General features: G+C 30.7%; 1 protein-coding gene across 1 annotated transcript in view; it reads right to left on the bottom strand.

The window, feature by feature from the left end:
- The window catches only part of LOC129219010 (serine/threonine-protein kinase 10-like), a 131,926-nt gene that overhangs the window by 37,873 nt on the left and 70,380 nt on the right, over nt 1-23,673 (bottom strand). The window contains exons 14-17 of the mRNA XM_054853330.1: nt 22,246-23,368; nt 17,813-17,997; nt 17,338-17,461; nt 5,245-5,373 (exon numbers count right to left, since the gene is read on the bottom strand). Of these exons, the coding sequence (XP_054709305.1) occupies nt 5,245-5,373; nt 17,338-17,461; nt 17,813-17,997; nt 22,246-23,368 (1,561 nt within the window). The remainder of the gene's footprint in view (nt 1-5,244; nt 5,374-17,337; nt 17,462-17,812; nt 17,998-22,245; nt 23,369-23,673) is intronic.

Genomic DNA, 23,673 nt, shown 5'->3' with positions numbered 1-23,673 from the left:
TGTCTTACTTGAAAACTATTACATATAAAATAAAATGGAGCGTTTAAAACGTTTTAAGCTGTTCATTCAAAATATATTTTGAAAAGATGCTAATTTTTTTCAGTAAAGATAGTATATTAAATTATCTGCAAAGAAATATTATAGGAAATCTAAAACAAATACTTTACTTCCAGTAATAGTTAACATCAGAATTCTAAGAAATTATTGCAACCACTCTTAAAGAAATATCTAATCATTATAAAACTAAACAGTAGGGTGGAGTGAAAAAAACGAAATTGAGAAATTCGTTTAGCCTGTATGTGGAAAAGTTGCCTCTTACCACGCTTATTTATCATACAAAATTTTATCTGAATCAAACAATATCTTTAGCTGCCCATTTGAGGCTCAATTTCACGTATTTAGCTTCATTTTTCAACAAACTCGCGAAAATGACATGATAAAATATAATTATCTCCCATTTGAATCTATGAATGGTTGAAATTAAACTGTGGAGAAACAAATACTTAATGTATAGTTAGTTGAATGATCTAGGAGTAATTGTGAATTGGTCTTCAAATGTGCATCAAGAGCGCACATCACATTTGCTGTCTCAGCTCTGGTTTGTCCTTTCTTTGCGTTCACCGATATCAACAGGGTTCTTTGCTCTAGTTTGTTGTATTTCTTATTTAAAATGTTCCATTTAGTTTAAATTATTTCAAACTATTAAGTTATAACTTCAAATGTAAATGAAGAGGCTGTTTTTAGAATTCGTCAATTTTTAAAAGTGCAGCTGAATTCCATTGAAATTTATTGAAGTAATCTTGAATTCTTAAACATAGTTATCGAGTTTAGTCTTTTTTCTCCTTTAGAGCTCTTGAGGGCTCAGTTCTCTCACACATTTTCTATTGTTGGCCAGAATTGACCAATATAATGTTATTCTGTTCTATTCTATACATTATTCTATTACACTGTAAAAGTATTCACTTCCAATAATACACGATGTATTAGGTCCAATATAATAGAGTATACTTTAATAACATATTCTGTTGAAATTTTCATTCTCTAATGGGCATTTTCTTGAAATATATGACCGAAAAGTTCTATTAGCTGTTGTTAACTTTCTGCAATGACTGTATTCTTTCTTAACTCTGAATTATTACTTCAAATGTAAATGAAGACATTGTTTTTACATGTAAACAACTTGAAAGGAAAAAAAAAACATTTCAGTAATTTTTTCCATTTATTATTTTTTAAATTAAATATCTGAAATATTTCTTCTTTTTATTGCTTATGAGAATAATTACTGATGTTTGTGCTGTACTAAGTGCCTTATTCCTGGCCGATTTGATGATTTTTATTGACATCCAAGCAGTTCCAGAAATTGTTCGTATCCAAGACCGTATGTTCGTTAATGTGTGTGTGTGGGGGGGGGGGGAGGCTCAATTTTCAGCATGATCCCTCTCCCTAATGTGGTAGTCTGTATATACCCCTGTCCGATAGATCAGCTTCAATTGTAACAAATGCTGCATTAAAAGATATAGGAATAATTACCAAAGAAGATAAAGTGAAGGTAGTCGATCGTAGCAAAATTAGAAGGTAAAGAAGAAAAAAAAACATTGACTTGAAAAGAAAAATGAAGAATAACAATTTTCAGCAGAATATGACGTACTTTGACGGTCAAAGAGCAATACTTTGGTTCAATTTTAGAACTGAAAACAAAAAAAAAAAAAGCTAGGAAGACAACATAAGACCAAGTTGTTTTACTCTTATAACCAGGATCAAAGTATGATGTACTTGACCCTTCTGTGTATGGTAGCTCTCATAAGATTAAGATAAGCATACCAGCATTTTGAAAGAAAAATATTGATATTTCTAAGTTACGCTCTATGGATTAAGTGCAAAGAGTGATCAATACATGTTTTTTGAAAATGGAGTTATAACGAAAATTGAGATTTACATTGGACGTTCATTGCAGTGGTTTGTTTATTTGTTAGTTACATACAAATGAATTACCATTACGCCAAACGATATAACATTAGGGTGGAAAAACAGCTGGGCCTAAGGGATATTGTTTAGAAATTGGGGACAAACTAGAGTAATGTGAAGAGATGGCTGTGGTAAGCTTTGTACAGATCAATGGTATGTCTACGAAATATGGAATACAATTTCGAATGGAAATATTTCAATCAGTTTTTTTAAGAAAGACTACAGTCATTGCAGAAGGCTAAAGACAGCTAATAAATCTTTTCGGTTATATATTTCAAGAAAATGCCCATCAGAGAATGAAAGTTTCAACAGAATATGTTATTCGAGTATACTCTATTATATTAAACCTAAATCATCACATATTATTGGAAGTGAATACTTTTACAGTGTAGTAGAATAAGGTATAGTCATGTTAGGAAAACATTATATTGGTCAATGCCGGCCAACAATAGAAATTGCGTGAAAGAATTGAGCCCTCAAGAGTTTAATGGGGAAAAAATGGCTAAAATCTATAACTATGTTTAAGAATTCAAGATTACTTTAATAAATTTCAATGGAATTTAGATGCACATATAAAAATTGACGCTTATATCATTTACTTTGGAGAAGAAAAATCTTGACTTGTAATTGTGTTTTTCTATTCAAACTGTTTATATGTAAAAACAGCCTCTTCATTTACATTTGAAGTTATAACTTAATAGTTTGAAATAATTCAAACTAAATAGAACATTTTAAATAAGAAAGACAACAAACTATGCAAAGAACCCAGTTGATAGCGGTAAACGCAGAGAATGGACAAACCAGAGCAGAGGCAGCATAGCAATGTGCATTTTGATGCACATTTGAAGGCCATTTTGCTATTACCTAGGTCATTCAACAAACTATACATTAAGTATTTATTTCTCCAGAGTTTAATTTCAACCATTCGTAGATTCTAATGGGAGATAGTTATATATTATCAGCTCATTGTCGCGAGTTTGGTGAAAAATGAGGCTAAATACTAAAAATTGAGCCTCAAATGGGCAGCTAAAGATATTATTTGATTTAGCTGAAATCTTGTATGATAAATAGGCTTGGTAAGAGGCAACTTTTCCACATATAGGCTAAACATCTCTCAATTTTGTTTTTTTCACTCCACCCTACTAAACAGTTTATATGAAAATTATTTTGAACTAAATTTTCAAGCAGTATATATATTGAAGCAAGAATAACAGATAATAGTGAAAGTATAGAAGTAATGTAGTTTTACTTGCATAAATAATAGACATATTTATGTAAAACTAATTGAAATCTTTTAACAACCAGTCACACTGAGCTATTGTCTAATCAAGAACTTAGGTTTTAATGAATGAATGAATACAACATTTTAACTATTAAAAAATAATAAAAATATTTACTAATGTACACGAGGTAACTCAATTTCAAATGATTTCATTATTTCTGGAGAAAAAAAATCTTAAATTACTTTTGTAGCAAACAACACTGAAATGCAAAAAACCTATCAATTAATTTTAAAATGCGTACCTAACGTACATAACTTGGTTTTAAAATAAAAATTTTTTTAAAGTCTGCAAAAAAAAAAAAAACCTTCATACGATCTGAGGCGACAGCAAATAATATGGTGGCAAAAAATAAAGTTTACTTTCATTTAACATTCAATTTAGCAATTAAATTAAAAATGCAAAGAAGTTATAAATTTTAAGCATTTATCAGTATTCATTTAAAATAAAGATTTTTTCTTAAAATTGTGATTAAAGTGGGCTAATTACTTCAAGGCAATGAGTGCCTGTAGGGTTGTTTTATTTTACGTAGCATGGAATGTGTGAAAGGAAAATTCGAGCTACATAAAATAAACTTCACAGACACAGAAGCAATCTTAGGAAGATCATCCTGCGGTTAATATGTTAAGATTCAATGCTTTGACATTGAGAAAGTAAGATGCACAAGGTAACAGTGTATTGCACCTCATTAAATTTACTTTTTTTTAAACAGAAAATTGGGAGAAAATGCGTAGGTAATTAGGATACACTGACTTTTACAAAACAAAGAAAAAAAGATTTTTTTCATCATTTAATCAATTTTTCCTGAATTTTTGTTATTTTTTCGAAATTCCCAGATGTTTCCCTGATTAATAAAATTCCCTGACCTCCTTGATTTCCCTTATCTGTCGCCACCCTGAAGAAAAACCAGGGTTCCACAAAAAGGTATACAATTAAAAGGATTTGAACCCTTTTTTTTATTTTACTTGTGTTAAGGTTTAAGATTTGATACATTTATTTTATTTAAAGCCGATAAGTTATGATTTTGGGATTGATTCTGAGATTGTAGATAACATGTAATAATCTGCAATTTGAAGTGCTAACAAGCGAGCTAGGACCATTGGAGACGTTTTTTGTGATTGGTTCCAGAGCTCTTTCCCAAATCACTTATTAAACTCACCTAAATCAAAGCTCACTAGAAGAAGAGCTTTTAGTAGTGACAAAGAAGAATAAAACCACCGAGGATACTGATATTGATGACACACAAGGAGGAGCTTTCAACTGAAAATATTTAACCATTACTCGTCAACAACAAATGATCTTTCTGATTAGTTAACTGTCATGTAAATGATGCAAGTGATCAAGCAAGTGTCAATACCCCACAAAGAACTACAGAGAAAAATAATTAGTAACTTTCAAAAGAATATCATAACCACCTCTTTTATGAACACATAATTTCATTCATGTTTTCTTTATGCACATTGTGCATATGTATCGGAATAAGTACACATTAAACTTAGTATATATATTTATCTATCACCAGAATGAAGGTTTTTTTATCTATGCAAACTAACCCTTATTTAAACACTACTATTAAGTCTTAACTTAAGCGGTATTTCAGTGGAACGTAACCCCTGCATAAAACAAGGATCTACTGTAATGTTACTCAGGATTGATCAATGTAATATTATCTTATCCTGAATAGATTCCTTTAATTATTATTAAGTTATTTACCATACACAAAACTACAATATACATTTTGACTTGGGTATTTCTATTGAAAATAGAATGAATGGAAAAGTTAAAAAGGCTTTCTATATGACCCTTGTCCTACTATCAGTACCTACCCAGTTTAATTGCAAAACTTACTAATTGTCTGAATTATTAAAGCCTGATGTAAGCCTTTTAAAAAAATTATATATAAAATTAATCCAGAAGATAAAATTCCAAAAAAATATAAAATTGGATCAAAAAGGTTGAAAAAGAGAAGTTCCAAAGTTCTTATGAATAAAATCTTCACCTGCTCAGCTCTGACTTTTTTAGATGCAAATTTTAAATCCAAATCTTGTTGTTGCTCAGCTCTTTCCAGTTGTTGCTTTTGTTGCCTAGATAAAACTTCTATGTCTGCATCATAACTTCTCATCAGAGCCTATGAATTCATTTAGCTAAGTAATTCTAATTTTACAAAAAAAAAGAAGCTATCCAAATATAAATGTGAAATATTTCAATTTTTATCAAATTCACTAGCAATCATAAAGAGTAAGGAAGATAATTTTATTTTCATTGTTTTTATTGTCACCTCAGAGCAACAGTAAGATACCTAGTCCCAGAAATAACACTAAGATATCTTACTGTTGCACTGAGGCGACGATATACACAAGAACAGAAAAACACATTTCTGAAACAACGTAGTAGTCCAAATAGCAGTTTTGCATAAACAGATTTGTTGCATGAAAAATCATATTTTAGCTCAGGACATTTTTCTTACCAGAAAAAAAATTGCATTTTTGCACATCAAATTTACTATTTTTGTAGAAAGACAAGAATCATTTCATACCATATAATTTGCTGCAGGAAGAAAGAAATGCTTGGTTTTTAAAAACAATAATAACCATATCAAAGTTATACACCATAAAATTAAAAATAAGAATGTGTCTCAATTGCTGATGTTCACTTTTGTGACCTTGCAGTGGTTTATATAGTGTCAAAGTGTAAGTTTTATTTTTATTAATTTATTTTTTAAAAATTCTTTTGTTAACGAATCCTAATGATAAAACAAAAAATTTAAACACTATGCAACAACGTTTTAGAAAGTTCTGTTTGTGAATTTACAATATTGGTTTATGTTTGATTCAGAACCAAGTAGGGGAAATGTGGGGCATAGTGAAATGGTGAAATATTCACTCTGCTTTTAACCCCACCTATCTAGTAATTTGTTAACTATGTAGTACACATGTAGTCTATTCCAGTCAAGAAAAAAATCCCTCTGACAAACAAACAATATGATAATACAAGCAATTTATTTTTAAATGAGCATATTGTAGTATTTTGTTATGAGTCATAAAATATTTTTGGTATTATTAAATGATAAAATTCTTGTTATTAGCATTCGAAATATAAATTGAGACCTACTAATCCTCAGTGCAGTGTTTATTTGCTTAATATTAAGCTTATTTGTATTGTAAATGCTTTGTACAATGAAACATTTCCACGAGGGGCAAAATGGATGTGGCAAAGGGAAATAGATCATATCATTAACTTATTCAGTCTTTTATCAAGTCACTTACATGTTCATTTATTAATTAGTTCATTTACATTCCTTCATTTAATAATTCCCTAACTTATTCATTTATTCAATTATTTTCCTATTAATTTGCTATTTTATTCACTTATTTATTTTTGTTTATTATTTCATTTATTCATTCTTTCTTTTATTTACCCATTTATTTGATAGAAAATATCTATAACCATAGAATTAAAAGCATTTCATTAGAAAAATATTTCATTTTTTACTTTGCCCCATGGCAAAAAAGATGAAAAATTTCCAATTTTTTTTTAATTCTGATCAATGCAAATTTTATCGAAAAAAATATTTTTGTTCATTTTGAAAAAAGTAAGTTATCTTAACTATTTCACTTTAGCCCATATTCCCCTATGTATAAAAGAGTAGTTATACTTTTGAAACTTTCTTTTTGTTACTGATACAGTGGCTTATACAGTGTCAACATATTAACTTTTTTTATTCTTTTGTTACTACTTTTCTTAACAAAATGTTTTGAATATCACTGTCAAATAGCCTCATGTAAATCAAATTCATGGTCTATGGATAATAGGCATAATACCATAAATAATACTGCCGAAAAAGTAATGAGTTCACTGCAGGGAAGCACAATATTGAAGAGGAGCCCTTAAATTTGCTAATGCCAACTTTGTACATAAAACATGAGACTCTTGAAGCAATTTGAGGAAGCATTCAAAAAGAAATCTGCAGCATTTAAGCCTATTCTCAAATGGTTCCGGAGCAAAAGCTAACTTTTTTGTTGGACAAGTTATTGTGTGTCAAGAATTTCTTTAAAGCTTCTCAGAGCAAAGGAGAAAAGTTCATGTATCAATTTTGTCAAAGTAGTTAAATTCTTCTCAGGAATCAAAGATGAGAACTGTATTTATCAGATGAGATTCTTGTTAAAAATTACAGCAAAATGGACTGCAGGATGTCTCAAATTTTGTATCTTTAATGCATACTTTGATGGCTTGAAAGAGAGCATGGAATCCTATTCCAATGAGGAAAGAGACCACTTTCATCATGCCATGCAACAATTTGAATTCCCAAACTAGGGAACCTATGAAGGACACATGATGGGGGCTGTATTTGGAGAGTTATTTGTGAAAGAGATATAAGTCATTCTCAAACCTTGCAAAGATACATATTTCTAGGTTCCTTGTAAACAATTTGTAGAACTTAGGTTTAAATAAACAAACAAAATTTGGAACATAATGTTACCCTTTTGCCTTTAAATAATAATTTAAAAAAATCAAAAATTTGCACATTGCCTCAATGACGGGTACAAATTTTAACTTTTTGTTATCCTGAAAATAAAAGCAAACTTTCAGGAAAGAAATCAAGTTTTTCATGGTTTTATGATAGAACCAATTTAGATATTATATTGATTATCCAAAACAAATATAATGTTACATAGTGTAACTAACTGTGAATTAAATGATTGAACTGTAAAAATTAAAAATGTCTAGTAAAATATGCAACATTAATTAATCAATATTGTAGAAGTATATTTTGCGAAGATAAATGGAGGCTGGGGTTATAAATATATATAGATATTTGAACTAAAAAATAAGTGTGAAGGAATAAATATAACCAGAAATTAAGTATATAAAATTTACAACAAATAATAATAAATTTTTAACAAAATTTGTACAACAGGATCGACGATATTATTTACGCAATAATATCTAAATACAAAAAACTTTTTCATAAGATTTATTAAGGATTCAGTAACTTTTACCTTTTTGAAATGTATTCCATTTCTTCTGCTCTCAGCAGCAGTCAAATTTTTAACACACACTTCCTTTAACAATTAATTTAGGATGAATATTTTAGAGAAATATTCCCATAAAACCTCTGAAAAAGGGCAACCTCTGAGCAGCGGTCATTGTCCTATAGTTTCAGCTGATGAATATAAGAAACATCAACCAAAATTTCTGAACACTGAAGCCATCAAACAGTAAAAAGTGATTCAAAACAATCAATTAATAAGCAGCTGTTTTCATAGAAAAATCAACAGAAGAGATGAAGTGTTTGCATCTTAACTCTGTCAGACAAGTAAAAAGTAATCAACAACCTTTTGATGCACAAAATTAGCAGAGTACTGCAAACACGTGTTTCAAGGTTTCAGGAAATCTTTTTCAAATATTACGCTTTTGGATGAAAAGACACCTGGTAAAAGCAACGGGAATGAACAGTGGACAGTTTAAGTAGTAAAAATAGCAAATTAACAAAAAAAAAAAAGACAAAATGGAACTGAGAGCCAAAATTAATTACATGATTCCCTTTGAGAAAAAGTTGTTAAGCAATAAATTTTGTCAAAAAACCCATAATAATAAATTCTGCTGACAAAATGAAACCACTAATGAATAAATTACCAATAAGTTTGTTAAAAAAAGTTGTATAGATTTAATTCAACATGTAGCAAAAGGCAGAATAAACATAATACAGGAAAACCCTGAAAAATGTTTGGAGACAACAAAACAAATTACTAAATATTTGTCAAATAAAAAGAGAAATGGAAACGTAAAGACAAATAAAAATAGTTAAGAAGGACAGAACAATAACACCTATATGACTAAAACCATAGTAGTTCAAAGAATAAGGTGGAGGGGGGTGACAAATTATAAGTAGAGAAGCCAAATTGCAGAAAAATACGGAAGTGCTTTAAGATCATTTAGTAGATAATTACACTTCTTTAGAATGTGAAAGGACTCCCAAAAATCATATGAAGAATTTGGGAAATTCTGGATAATATCATAAGAATTAAAATCAATAGAGTGATTTGATTCCCAGCAATGTTGAGCAATACTAGACCTGTTCAACTGTTGTTTTTTCACATAATTTTTATGCTCATTTATACGAAATTTCAAAGAACGACAGGTTTGCCAAACAGCTGCAATAAATTTTATAAATTCTACAACAATTAAGAGGATTAATAGGAGCCTTAAGAGACAAGAATGAAAGTTTATTACTTGGTGAAAACACCACCTGGAGTTGGAAAGGCTCGAGAATCTTAGCTACCCGAAAACTAATAGAAGGAAAGAATGGGAAAATAACCGAATATATTGAAAGTTCTCTTAAGAACATTACATTGGAATTTTTTAGAAAGTTTTTTATGAATGGAATCAAACAAAGTAGGCTCTATCAATTGCCACCGCTCTAAGATAGTTTAATTCAGCATTTAGTTTAAAAGACTCCCTTTCAGAAACGAGAACATTTAGAAATGGAAGGCAATTATTTTGTTCTAATTTGTACAAGAATTGAATATGAGGATCTAAGGAGTTTAAAATAGATAAAGCCTCATCAACACTAAGTTGATTATGGTTCATAAGAACAAAACAGTCATCAGCATAGGGAACATAAAATTGAAACTAATTTCTGGAACATCTTAACCTCAAAATAATGCATGTAAATATCACGGAGAATTGAGCTAAGTCTGTTTCACATAGCCAGAGCATCTAACATAGTATGAACTTTCCCATTAAAAAGAAAAGAACATTGCTTTGTACAAGTAAGGAAAATTAACTCATCAATATGCATAGAGGTAAAATGAAAGAATACTCTTATGGCAAATCATTGCACCCTGAAATGGGGCATTTGTAAATAAAGAGTTCATAGCAAAAGAAGTCATAAAAGAGTTATTTGGAACAAAATTATGGATTTTTTTGACAAATTCAGTCGAATTTTTAACAGTGAATGAATTGTGACTCCTAAGAGAAGAAAACAAGGAGACTAAGTATTTCACAAGTTTGTAAGAAGTCTTATCAATATTGGAAGTAATTAGTTTTATATACCTTAGGTAAAGCACAAAATCTAGCACTTAGCAATCAAAGGAATAACAGAGTGCTTAACATTTAATGAAATAGAAGGGACAAACTTGACAGCCGAAGGAATAGCTCTAACTCATTATCACTAGGATCTTCAGAAAAATTTTCAAATACAACTCAGAAGAAATCAAATCATTAGTTTTAATAACATAATATGATTTGTCAAGAACAACAATTTGATCACCCTTGTTAGCTTTTGTAACAACCGAATCTGAAATAGAAACTAAATTAATTACACAATGACTAACAGTATTGGTAAAAGCAGGTATAGAAATTTTAGAATTGAAGTCACTATTAGAAGCCATAAGATGGCGAACGGAGCCTTTTTGAGCTGTAGATAAAGCACTAAATTTAAAAGCTGTCCCAATAGGAGCAAAAGGCTTAGAAAAAGAAAGTTTACTAATCAAAGTAAAATTATCATTGAACTTAAGAGCGTTCATTTGGGAACTGTTTAAAGGAACACTGGAAAGATTAACAACTACATTCTTATTATCCACAGGTAGATTATCAGGAAGAACAACTCACGAGTTTTTAGTCACCACTTGGTGAATTCCAAAGAAATGAAGAGTTCTAGACCAAGTATTCTATCCATAACGTCAAAATCAGAATTGGAATTTGAAACAGAAAGATGTAAATCATAAAGTTCAGGTTCAATAAACGATAGACACTTCCCAGTTTCCTAGATTGAACCTTTAAGTAGAGCCAATTTTGATGGAAACATAACTTTATTAATTATGATTGAACAAGTATCTTATATTTTAAAGATAAATTTTGGAATAATTTTCTTAGGCCTACACTCATGAAGAAATTTTAAATCATTCAAAAATCAAAACTTTTTAGTACAAAGATATCAAAACGTATTGACTTGAGACATAAATACAGGCATGAACCAAAACACAAAATATAAACAATAACCAAAACCAATGTTAAAAATAAAAGCACAAAAACCAATTGAATCGATTATTTCAGACATAAGTAACATTTTTTTCAAAATTGAGTTAGCTGCAGTTTTTCCATATTAGTATATATAGAAATCGACTAGTGTAGCAGGGAAGTCAATCCTTGTACTACAAAGCACATTATTTGTTTAGTGCAGAAAGAGCATAAGTCCCAGACTTATGCCCTTTCTACACTAAGTGCGAATGAAGTAATAGTAAGACGCAATGTGAATATATGGCAAGATCAGAGAATAACTAGATTTTTTGGCATAATGAAATGAAAACATTATTACGGTAATGGTAGGTTTGTTAGTTTGAGGGGGGGGGCCTCGAAATTATGGAATTGGAATGAAATTCACTAATTCCTCAGGGATTTTATTAACATCACTCTAGGAACTGTGAAAAACTACGCTTTCAGTGAGATTTATGTTTGTAAAAATAAGAACAACACTGTAGGAGACTTTCTAGAAATAACGCTAAAGAAAGATTGCTGATGGCTTTCCTCTAAGACAACATTTGTTTGTCCTTTGCGACCGGGATTTTGGGACAGTAAAAAGAATGTTAAACAAATATGAGATTATTACCATGTGAAATCTTATCTCTTCTAAGAGAAATTCTTAAATTACATCAAGGTTCACCATCAAATCTGTTGAAAACAATGAAATCAGAAGCTGCTAAAACAAGTGCCCTTCATTTTTTTAAGAAGACTTATCTCTCAAATTGAGATTTTAGAAAAATATTTTACTGGGCAACAAAGGTTTTCAATTATCAACATTCACGATGTTTAAATATTCGATAGAACATCAAAGAAAAACGGTTTAAGGATAGCTATTTTATAGACATGTTTTCAAGAGCATATTTCAAAGTAACGCTTTTCAGCTGAACTATCTCTGCCAATATTGAATATAAAGGGAAAATTTTCATTTTGTAGGAAGAAAGAACAGATATCAAGATGATTATTCAGTGCAATTTTGAACATAATCATACCAATATGTACAACAAACTTGGCACACAAAACTAGACAAAAGAAGGATAGAAAAAGAAGATTTCCATGGAGGATGTATTAGATGAATATAGTTTTATACACATGTAAAACTTTTGCTTTTTTTTCTCAGTTTGTTAGTTTTTATATATTTTTTTAGTTTTTTTACACCACACTTTAATATTTAACAAAAACAAGACGAGAGAAAGAGGAAAATACAAGTATTTTCTTAAAATAATGAATTTATGAATTCGGCACTTATTATTTTTATCACTTTGATATTGTATTTTTTACTATCATGAATCAGTTTAAAACAAAGCTGTTTCAAATGATTTACATTTTCATCACTCTAAACTAGCCGTTCAGGATATTTATTGCAGAATGGTCATAAGTCCAAATTAAAAAAAATAATTAATTTCAGTGACGAAATGAAATGTAATTTAAGGTGAAGTAATGATCCTACTTGTGGTTAGATTAGTCATAAATTTTTTTGCAGAATTTAGTTCATTTCTGAATGAAATAATCACTTTTTACTCAACTGTGCGTGCGTGACGCAAAGGAGGGTAATGTGTTTATCAGTCTATGTATGTATGTCTGTTCCTATGTGGAGTTCTACAGGCTAAACGCCTTGGTCAATTTTGGTAATTCTTATGTCAATTGATTTCTTTTAACCTTTTGAGTGTCACTAAATACATGACAGTAATCAAAAGTATCATTTCAAAAAACAGTTCCCATTGTGTCAGTTTGGGATCGGAGCACGCTGGTTGTTGCACACTGTGTCGCACGCTACCTGCATACTACAAATGCAGGTAGTTTTCACTGCATGAATTTTTTGTTTACTAAGTCTACTAATTGGGGTCTCAGTGACCCAGTGGTCTAAGCGTTTGCATCTCCCACTTGAGGCGGTGGGTCAAGACACCTTTGCTCCGGATGTACTTTCCCCTCTTTCTAATGTAAATTCTTTCATGTGTTATTTATTACCCAACTGCGCGTGTGCAACACAAAAGAGGGTAATGTGTTTATCAGTCTATGTATATGTTTGTTCCTATGTGGCATTCTAGAGGCTTAACGCCTTTCCCAATTTTGATAATTCTTACGTCAATCGATTTGTCTTAACCTTGGGAGTGTCACTAAACACATGACAGCAATCAAAATTCACCATATCAAAAACCAGTTGCCATTTTGTCAGTTCGGGATCGGCGCACGCTGGGTGTTGCACTCTGTGTTGAACACTACCTGCGTGCAACAAATGCTGGTAGTTTTCGCTGCCTGAACTTTTTTGTTTACTAAGTCTACTAATTGGGGTCTCAGTGGCCGAGTGGTCTAAGCGATTGTTTTTCCTTTTTGAGGCGGTGAGTCAAGATACCCTTGCTCCGGATGTACTTTCCCCTCTTTCTGATGTAAATTCTTTTAAGTGTTCTTTACATGAATTCTGTATTGTAATAAAAAATATATCATGCGTAACGAAGGCAAGACACTCAGATTGTAGTCCTCATCAAAATAACCCCCTGCAGTAAGCACCAAAAGAAAGAAAGTCTACTAATTCGATTTTCATCCCGAACATATTGCATTTGTTTCTGCCTTGATTCAAGGGACTGAGTTTCGCGACATGTACTTTCTTGATAGGCTTTTTTAGTTTTGCGAGAAAGATTTGACTGACAATGCTTCCGATTTTGCGTCACCATGAGTTAGACAGGCTGTTTATACAGCTGTGCTGTGGTTGACTTAAGTTCGTGCATTTTTGCCGAAGGTCAAGCCCATGTAGCTTTAAGCCTAGTTAGGTCCCTAGAGGGACTAATTATCAGCAGTTTAGACCACCGCAAGTTACTTAATAAACCTCACGATACAAACAAACTCTCTAGATGAAATGACATGATTGCGAAATATACCGTCTCATAATCATAACAACTAAGTCAATGAAAATTAACTAAAAAGTGTAAAATAAAAAATTATTAAATACAAACAAAAAGCCAGACTGCGTAAAAACCAAAAAAAAAACTAAAAAGAAAAATTTATAAGCCCAGTAGTTTAGAATGTAATAAATACTACTGAATAACTACACTGTAGAAATAGTTTTATAACCATACACAGATAAGAAAAATCACAAATTCAAAAGCAGAATAGAAGGATCAAAAGTCGGGGCCTATTCAAATTTTACCGGGTTCCTTGAATCAGAAAGAAATGAGTCCCGACTGTTGATTCTTTTATTCTGCTTTTGAATTTATGATTTGACTTATGTGTGTAAGTTTATAAAACTATTTCAACAGTGTAGTTATTCAGTAGTACTTATTACATTCTAAACTACTGGGCTTATACATTTTTCTTTTTAATTTTTTTGGTTTTTACGCAGTCAGGACTTTGTTTTTATTTAATAATTTCTTTTATTGATTCCTGAAAAGTTCATTAGTGGGACGTGTGCCTTTTCTGTAATAATCAATTCAATTAACTTAAGAGAAATAATGTAATGTGAAAAGTCACAAATCGGACTGAAACAAAGCAAAATGAAAAATCAACAAATAAAGAAAGAACCCAGAAAAATGCAAACGTAAAGCTCGTTCAAGCAGTAAATAAGAAATAAATAAATACCTTTATGTGGAAAAGTAAACTTAAAAGCAAGTTTTACTTTTCCACATTCTGAAGAATCATTATAATCAAGTAAATGATTTTAAAGCAATTCCATATTTTTCTGTAACTTGGCTCCAATTCTTATAATTAGTCTCCCCCTCTCCCCCCCCCATTTTTTTATGGTTTTAGTCATACAGGTGTTATTATTCTGTCCTTAATTATTTTCATTTGTATTTATGTTTCCATTTCTTGTTTTATTTTACAAATATTTAACAATTTGTTTTGCTGTCTCCCCAAAAATTTTCTGGTTTTTCCTGTATTATGTCTTTTGCAAAATGTTGTAATTAAATGTTTACACTTTTTTCTAACATAAATGTATTGCTAATTTATTCATTAGCCGTTTCATTTTGTCAGCAGAGTTTATTATTATGGGATTTTTGATGAAAATTTTTGCTTAGCGGTTTCTCATTGAAGGGAATCGTAATAAATTTCAGCTGTCAGTTCCGTTTTGTTTTGTTTATTTTATAAATTTGCTATTTTTGCTATTTAAACTGTCTACAGTTCATTCTTGTTGCTTTTACCGGATGTCTTTTCATCCGAAAGCTTACTAATTGCATTGAAAAAGAGCTTCCCTGAAACCTCGAAAATAATGAATGCAGTAATCTGCTGCTTTTGAGCGTCAAAACTTTGTTGATTACCATTTACTTTTCCCCACAAAAGTATTTATTCCTATGGTTAAGTTTAATTTTACTGGGGTTTTTTACCACTATGGGAGGAAAGGGTAGGAGAATGGACATTTGTCTTCAAACGTTTTATCATTCTATAAACTAAAAAAATATGAAGTAAAAAGATTTCTCATTGCTTTGAGGCTACATCATAATGTCTCTTATCTTTTTCTAAAAGCATCCTAAACCTATGTCAACCCTAAACAATGGACATAAGAAAATAATTCCTTTTTAATTAATGGTCAGAATATGAAAAGGCAAGGCAATTTGCTCACACAATATAAAAAAGGACACAAACGCATTATTTGCTACTTTTATCAACATTGCCAAACTAAACTCTTTAGGGTTCAGTTATACTTTGAAGGTTCTCATGTTTTAGTCACTTTCAGAATCTTTATCGTTCATTCACGTCAAAAACTTAGATCTTCTGTACTGAAGGATGGCTTTACGAGTCATTCAATGATTTAATGGAAGTCTGTTAATCAAAGTGTTATGGGAGAAAGGAGAGGAGTTCAAAGGTTTTCACTCCACGTTCTAACGAACTTTGTAAATATATGTTATATTTATGTCTTTATGAGCTTATGTTGTTGCAATCTCGCTAAACTTGGCATTTATTGCAATTTTTATTCAAAATTACCTTACATTTTGTATTTTTACTTCTAAGTTGCTTTCTCTGCTTTTCAAGCAGTCAACAGGAGTCTATTGGTTTGGCCAAACATTAACACTTCATCAATGAACTGGCATCATTTACGGCAACCCATTCTGGGCAAGAAATTGAATGTTGCTAAGCTAGACAACTCTAGTTTTTGAACCCTTAATTTATAAGAGTTTTCCAACATTTTCATATGAAGTAATAAAAACACCTGCCCAAAATTAGTAATTAGTCAGGTAGCTTTGGTTTAGCTCTGTTGTGAAGTCTACAAGCTGTCTAAAGAGTGATTTTTGTCACACTGCTTTCATCGTATTTCAATTTCTGTTACCAAATGACAACAGTTTCTATGAGATTTGTAGAACTGTGTGATACAAGAACTTTAACAACTTATTTGCAACAATTTGCAGTCTTTTGTAAAGACAAGTCATATTTCCAAGAACAACTGAAGTAAATGCAAATTCATAGCACTACTATATGGAAAAGAAACAAAATACCTACACAACCATATATTAGTACATTATACTAGAGAGAGGTTTAGATGTCCCCTAATGACTTTCCTAAATGCCAGGCCTACTTTTGAAGGTCATTTCTCAGTAATTGATAATTTTTTTTGCAACAGGATATCCAATTTAAAACAATCAAATGAGCGTGAATGAAAAGAGAATTTTCGACTTTTATTGGCTGATTGCGGAGGGTGAAAAAAAAAGAGTATGGGTTGGAATACTAACAGACATAAATGTTGAAAAATGTAAGTAAATGATTTAATGAAAAGGAAAAGCAAATTAAAGAAATTATGATTTCATGGTGTAACTTCATTTGAAAGAAAAAAAAATGCAAAAAAAAGATATTGATTGTGTGTTTTAAAGTTGATGGCAAACTACAGGTGACAAGTTTTTATTTTTAACCTGATGCTTCCAACTATTGCTATGGAAACAACTGATAAACTTGGCATTAATGACAAAAATTAACAACTTTTACAGATTTCTAAATTTGCAATTTTTTGGGTCTTTCATGAGCTGTAGACACCTTGCCTTCTAGTAGCAGGATGAGCAAAAAAGTGAATTTGGAAAATACTGGTGCAGACTTCCCCCCCCCCTCAACACTAATAAACTGTTTAAAAAAAAACAAGTAGTTAACTCACAGACATTTCTTGATCATATCGTTTCTCTGCTTGTTCACGAGCAGCTTGAGCTTTAGCACTTAAATCTTGAAACTGCTTTGTTTCCAATTTTTGTAGCATTTTCAGTTCTCTAAGTTCCATTTTTCTGTGAAAAAAAAACAACAGTAAATTAATGCTAAATCATTTTCAAAACTTCGAAATATTTCCAGCTGAAACAAAATGATAATTATCATTAGGTTTTACAACAGGAAAAAAATGTTACATACATTTAGGATAGAAGTATATCAAAAAACTGGAAAAAAAATATCAAAAAGAAACCACAAAACATTTAAAGAGCTAATTCAATGACATCCTCATCCACTTTTAATGGTTCAAAAGATTATGAAGCACAAGAGTGAATTTATAGCTTGTTCGTCATTTCAATTACGTTTGAAAAATAAAAAATATGATGTAAAAATTTTTTTTTCAGAGGGGGGAAAAATGGAAAACAACTTACCTTAACACATTATCATCTTTAAAAGGCCTATCTTCATCACCATATATAACTTTACTAGTTGTTGTTGTTACAATGACACCATCAATCATAAATTTTCGAGTTTTCTTGAGAGTTTTTTGTTTAATTCTATTTGATGCATTTGCTGTAGTTATTCCTTTTTTGAATGACGAGCCAATAGGTTTCTCCTATGCATCAAAATATACATAATAAATACAGGAAAAGATACAAACTTAATCAGCAAAATAGTCAAACTTATTCAAATGCAACTGGGAATTACAACTGAGAAATTACACTGCATAGCAAAAAAAAAAACTTCTAAATGTTTCTGACACAATTATTGCTGAACCTTGTGTAAAACGAACCCCTGAATCAAAATATGACTACCGTTTTGACACATCACTTCCCACTCTGGAAATGAGCCTTCCCAATTTTTTCCAATTTTTGACAGTTTTATAGCCATTATATTTATTTTGAGGGGAAGGGAGACATATTAGCCATTAACAATTTTCTGATAAGCTAGAGAGGTGCAAAGATTAAAAGCATGAACATTTGGAACAAGTTAAAAGACTCTCTCATTGGGGGTACTCCCCCTAAAATATCCAAAAAATTTATCAAAACCTATCTTTTACCCCATCACATCCCACTTTTTGGAAATGGCTCCTCCCAAATTTTTGACACATTCGTAACCATTATTTGGAGGGGAAAGGAACATCGTACTATTCATTGACATTCTTCTGAGGGCTAGAGAAGTAAAAATTTCAAATGTATGCATATTTGGAGCAAGTTAGGAGACTCATGTGGGATATTCCCCCTAAAATATTTGAAAAACCATCAAAACCGATCTTTACTTGCTAGGGGTTTCTTTTACAATTTTTGCAGTTATTTTTTCGCACAAAACCTGAGTATTGGACTCACTTTTTTGAGTCCCATGTCTGAAAAAAATTGACGTTTTGAAACTTTTTAAAAAGAAATATTGGAAGCATCACATGTTGTATAGTCAGAGACACATTGCAAACCTTAAGTAAAGAACATTTCCACATTATAAAATTTACATAATCATAATTATGTGACAGATATAATTATGATTGAAAGTGAACATAGGTATGCTTATGTACCTTTAAAAAAAGGAATGAGTCTTCCTTGCCTGACAAGTTTTCAGCAAGATTTTTTTTTTTTTTTTTGAAATCAGACTATTCAATTTTCAATTTATGGGGAAGGGGGGGGAGGGGTCAGGCAGATGACTGACACATATTTTCTTATCTGAATAATTTATACTTTAATTTTTTTTTTCAATATTCATCCTCTTTATGCATATTTATTCATTTGACCTTTTTTTTCAGGGGGGGGATCCTTTCACAGTACATTAAGCATATATATGACAGTAAAAAAAAAACATTTATGGAAAGTAGGCTAACAAAGTGCATAGTTGGCACAAAAAGATTTTCTCACCCAATAAAAGAATAGCAAAGAATTCTTTTCAAGTGATGCAGATTATGCCAGAATGGCAAAATGAGGTAGCAGAACATGCAATTTCTCCCCTTTTAAACATTTAACAGTTTATGAGGAAAGGGGTAAAAATAATTATGTTTTTTTTTTTTCTCTCTTTAAATGCACAAAATTATTTGTTTCCTAAATAAATTCTGCAAACACTGACAAAAACTGACCAAGTTGAAGAATTATGATATCGACTTTACTGAGCAGTTTTATGCGCAAACAAACTTGCTCAGAAAAAAAAAAATCACATGGTATTCACACACATATATATCATGCATCTCATTCATGTGTTATGCAAATATTTTGCACTAACATGTCTTTCAGCCATCGGTAATGAAAGGTGAGATAGAAATTACTTTAACACCACTTTACTATGCTAATGAAGCTGAGCTGATAACCTATTAGTATTAATTATCATGTTTCATATCCTAGCTGGTACTAGCTATTCCTTCACTAATTTAAAAGAAATGTGCAGATTTCAAGAAATCTTAGTGTATGATAAAGCTAAACGATGATGCACTAAAAAGGAAATAACTTAAACAAAGATAACAGATTACAATAAAACAATATGGGTACATAAAGTCTGGTAATTTTTCAAATTCCTGGAAATAGAAAATACACTAGAATGTAGGTTACACGGGATTCACACAGAGATATGTAAATTAATATATGTAATTAAAAAACCAATCAAGGGATTATTGAGAAGAATACCAAATTGTATTTCCAGGATATCTGCTACATTTCGAGTTTTGAAATCCATGACATTCTCTAACTTTCCATGACTTCTGCTCGTCACTTTCCATGACTCAAGGAATGCAATTTTTCCAGAAAAAAAAAAAAAAAACATTAATTTTTCACAAGAATATCTAAATTGGTGTTTTGTGAAAATTAAATTGCAGCTATCTGATATGTGATTTGGACATATGTTTCTAAAAATTCAAATTAAAGTGAAATGTAACTAGCTCTCAGCTACTATTATAACTAAAAAACAATTTATGCAAAAATTACTAGTGATACACATGAAATAATTATCGAATTTTGACTTAATTATTTTGCTACACATTTATAAAGCTACCAAATTTTTGAAAATATTTTTTGGATTTCAATAAATAATACTAAATTTTTACATAGGCAAGAATTTAACATGTGATGAAATTTATTACTTTTTACTTCCTTTTACAAAAAAGGAAGTATTGTATTCGCGAAAAAATTTTCACTCAAAAATCGCCCTTAATTTCCATTTTGCTCACCCCCAAATGAATGTTGAGTTTTTTTTTCGATTCGACCACATGCGGAAAAGTGCCTAAGAATGTATAGACACGCGAAATATCCATTTTGACCATCACCGAGGTAATTACAACGACTTTTCTCGTGACGTCTGTATGTATGTGCGTATGTGTGTATGTGCGTATGTGCGTATGTGCGTATGTATCTCGCATAACTCAAAAATGGTATGTCCTAGAAAGTTGAAATTTGGTACATAGACTCGTAGTGGGGTCTAGTTGTGCACCTCCTATTTTGGTTGCATTCGGGTGTTTCTAAAGGGGTCTTTTGCACCTTTTTGGGGGGAAATCATTGTTAATTTCGATGCAAACTCAAGTGGTGTTATAATTTGGCGGTCACTTGGCGATATATCGCCAGTCTTTTGGTTGCCAAGTTTTGTCGCCAACTTGGCGAAAAATTTGGCGATTTTTTTTTTTTTTTTTTTTAAATCTGCTTTCAATGTGGCCATTGCTAGTGATATTTAAAGAGTTAGAGAGAGAATCCCATTAAAATTGCAATAATAGGGAAATAGCATTAAATTGGTGTAAAAGGAAGTCATGTGATGCACACATCAGCTCGTTATTCTAAAAATCAGATATGATACACAATAATTTTTTGATCACTAAAAATAGTGAAAAAAAGTTTTAATTATAAAATGATTTTTCAAAATAAAAAAACTTCAAACATGCAGAAAAAATGATGTAAAACTACTGGTAATAACGAAACATTTAAGTTTGATTCATAATTCCTTTTTCTATCTTTTGAATTTTTTTTAACAAATATTTTATTTTATAAACAAATAATGAATTAAAAAGTTATTTTTTTAAAAGCTAGTAGTTTTCTTGAAAAATCTGAGACTAGCATTAATTTAGTGATAACTAAAATTAAGTTTGCAATGAATAAAATAAAAAAATCATCAGGAAAAAAAATATCAAAGTGCTTAATAATTAATTTACCAGACATTACCAGACATATTACTGTCAAAGTTTTAGGATAGGCTACAAGTATTGAAAAATTTCCTGAATTTGTGTCTTTTGCAACATTTTTCGACTTTTTAAAAATTTTACCCTTGAAAATCCTGATTTCTATATTTTATCGATGTCCTAAACGTTCTTAATTAATTATTTAGACCAATTTTACTTTCAAAAATCTTCATTAACTGCTGAAAATTAATGACTATTTTTATGAGTCTCTTGAATCAACACGGATGCAAATGACGAAAATTTTTCGAGTCGAATGGGAGCAGCAAAACTAGAGGTCTAAAAGTCCTCAACTACACAATTAGGAGGGTTACATTTTGGAGGACTAAAAATAATTATAAATGTCCAAATGGTAAAATAACAGAGCAAAGGAAAAAAAAATCCCAACCGACATGCAAAAATGTAAAAAAGAGCTAAGATAGCAAATCTTGCACCTAATCTGTAGAATTCAATAAATATGCATGTTCTGGAATTCAAAACTCATAACCAGTTGTCAGTTTCCATGACTTTTGAGCATTTTTTGCTGAAAATCATTAGTTTCTGTGACCATTTTCGATCATAGTCAAAATCCATGACTTTCCCTGACTTTCTAGGTGTGCCAACATCCGGTATTTCCGAATTTAAGTCTTAGAACAGGTCAAATTATAAAAGTATCTTTTAAAAAATATTACAATAGCGATAACAATAATAATTTACCGTTTTTCTTAGAATCACTTGAGAAAGTTCTTTTTCTGAAACAGTGCAATTGTCTTGGTTGATAAGAACAGAACAGTCCATTTTATTAACACTATACTGATCTTTATTACATGAATTAATATCTTTATTTTGCGTATCTTCCTCATATTTTCCTAAAACATTAGAGGACACTTTTTTACTAACATCAGAAGCACTTCTATTTTCATTCTTTTCAGCAGTGTCTCTACATTCTTTTTCTGAAGATTCCAAACTTTCCATTCCTTTATTAAGACACTCTTTTTTTAAAATATCAGTCTGCTTTAAATTAAATAAATTAGGTTTTTCAATGCATGGGGATTCAGTTGCTGCAACAGAATGATTGTTATCATCTAAGACTGAAGAAGACTCTTCATTCTCAATGGGAATGCTCTTCATTGCCAAAGAATTGGCTTCAACGAGATCTGCATTTGCTTTTATTACACTAAGATCATTGTTATTGCTTTTAATTTCGGATAAATTTGGACAATCTTGCACAGTAGCAATGTTTTGTGTCAGAATGTTAACATTGCTTGAATGTGTTATGCCTAAGTCTTCAGAAGATTCTTTTTGGAAATAAATATTCTCAGAACTTTGTAAATGCCTTGGTTCTGGAGATAATGGTATAAGTACTGATGACGAAGAACTCTTGACCCTTGAGTCTGAATTATGGTATTCCTCACAAGCTAATTCGGATTCAACAGATTCATGAGAAACTTCTGAACATGAAAAATTAGAGTTTTTATGCTCTTCAATTTCAGAATCAAGTGAAAATTCTGTGGAAGAAAAAGTAGTGTTTTTAAGGTTTTCAACTTCATTAGAAACTGAAGGTGAGTCTTTTATTGTATCAGTGTTAGCAGTAGAACTATTTTCAACAACTTCAGGAACAATTTTACTTTCAAAAATTAAACTTTCTTCAGCAACTTCTAAATTTAATGGAGAAAAGGAATAGGTTGATAATTCAACTGTTTTTTCAGGAATTTTAGCAAAAGCAAGTTCAGAAGATTCTGATCCTAAAAAAGCTTGTTCATCATGCTGACAAACATTGAAACAGTCTATTTTTAAGCTGCAGGCATTATCCAGAGCATCACAGCATTCAATCTTTTCTCTGAAATAATGAAAAACAATTATGATTTAATTAGTACAACATTTGACAAAAGTTTATAAATTAAAATTACACGTTGTATTTTATCATTTGAGATGCTAAATTCTTGGTGAGGATAGAATACAAAGGATTATGTACGGATAGGATGGCTAAATCATCTGAGTTTTAAAAATTCATGATTTTCCCCCACTTTCTTTGACTTTTTGCAAAATTCCATGCAAATTATGTATACCACTAAATCTTGAAAGTTACCCCTCCATCAAGTACAAGTCTCTTTCAATTTTTTGCCGGAAATGAAATCGTTCTTG

The sequence above is a fragment of the Uloborus diversus genome, chromosome 3 (genome assembly GCF_026930045.1).
Source record: "Uloborus diversus isolate 005 chromosome 3, Udiv.v.3.1, whole genome shotgun sequence".
NCBI classification, from domain to species: Eukaryota; Metazoa; Arthropoda; class Arachnida; order Araneae; family Uloboridae; genus Uloborus; species Uloborus diversus.
The sequence above is the reverse complement of the archived record's forward strand: the minus strand, read 5'-3'. Positions and strand labels throughout refer to the sequence as shown.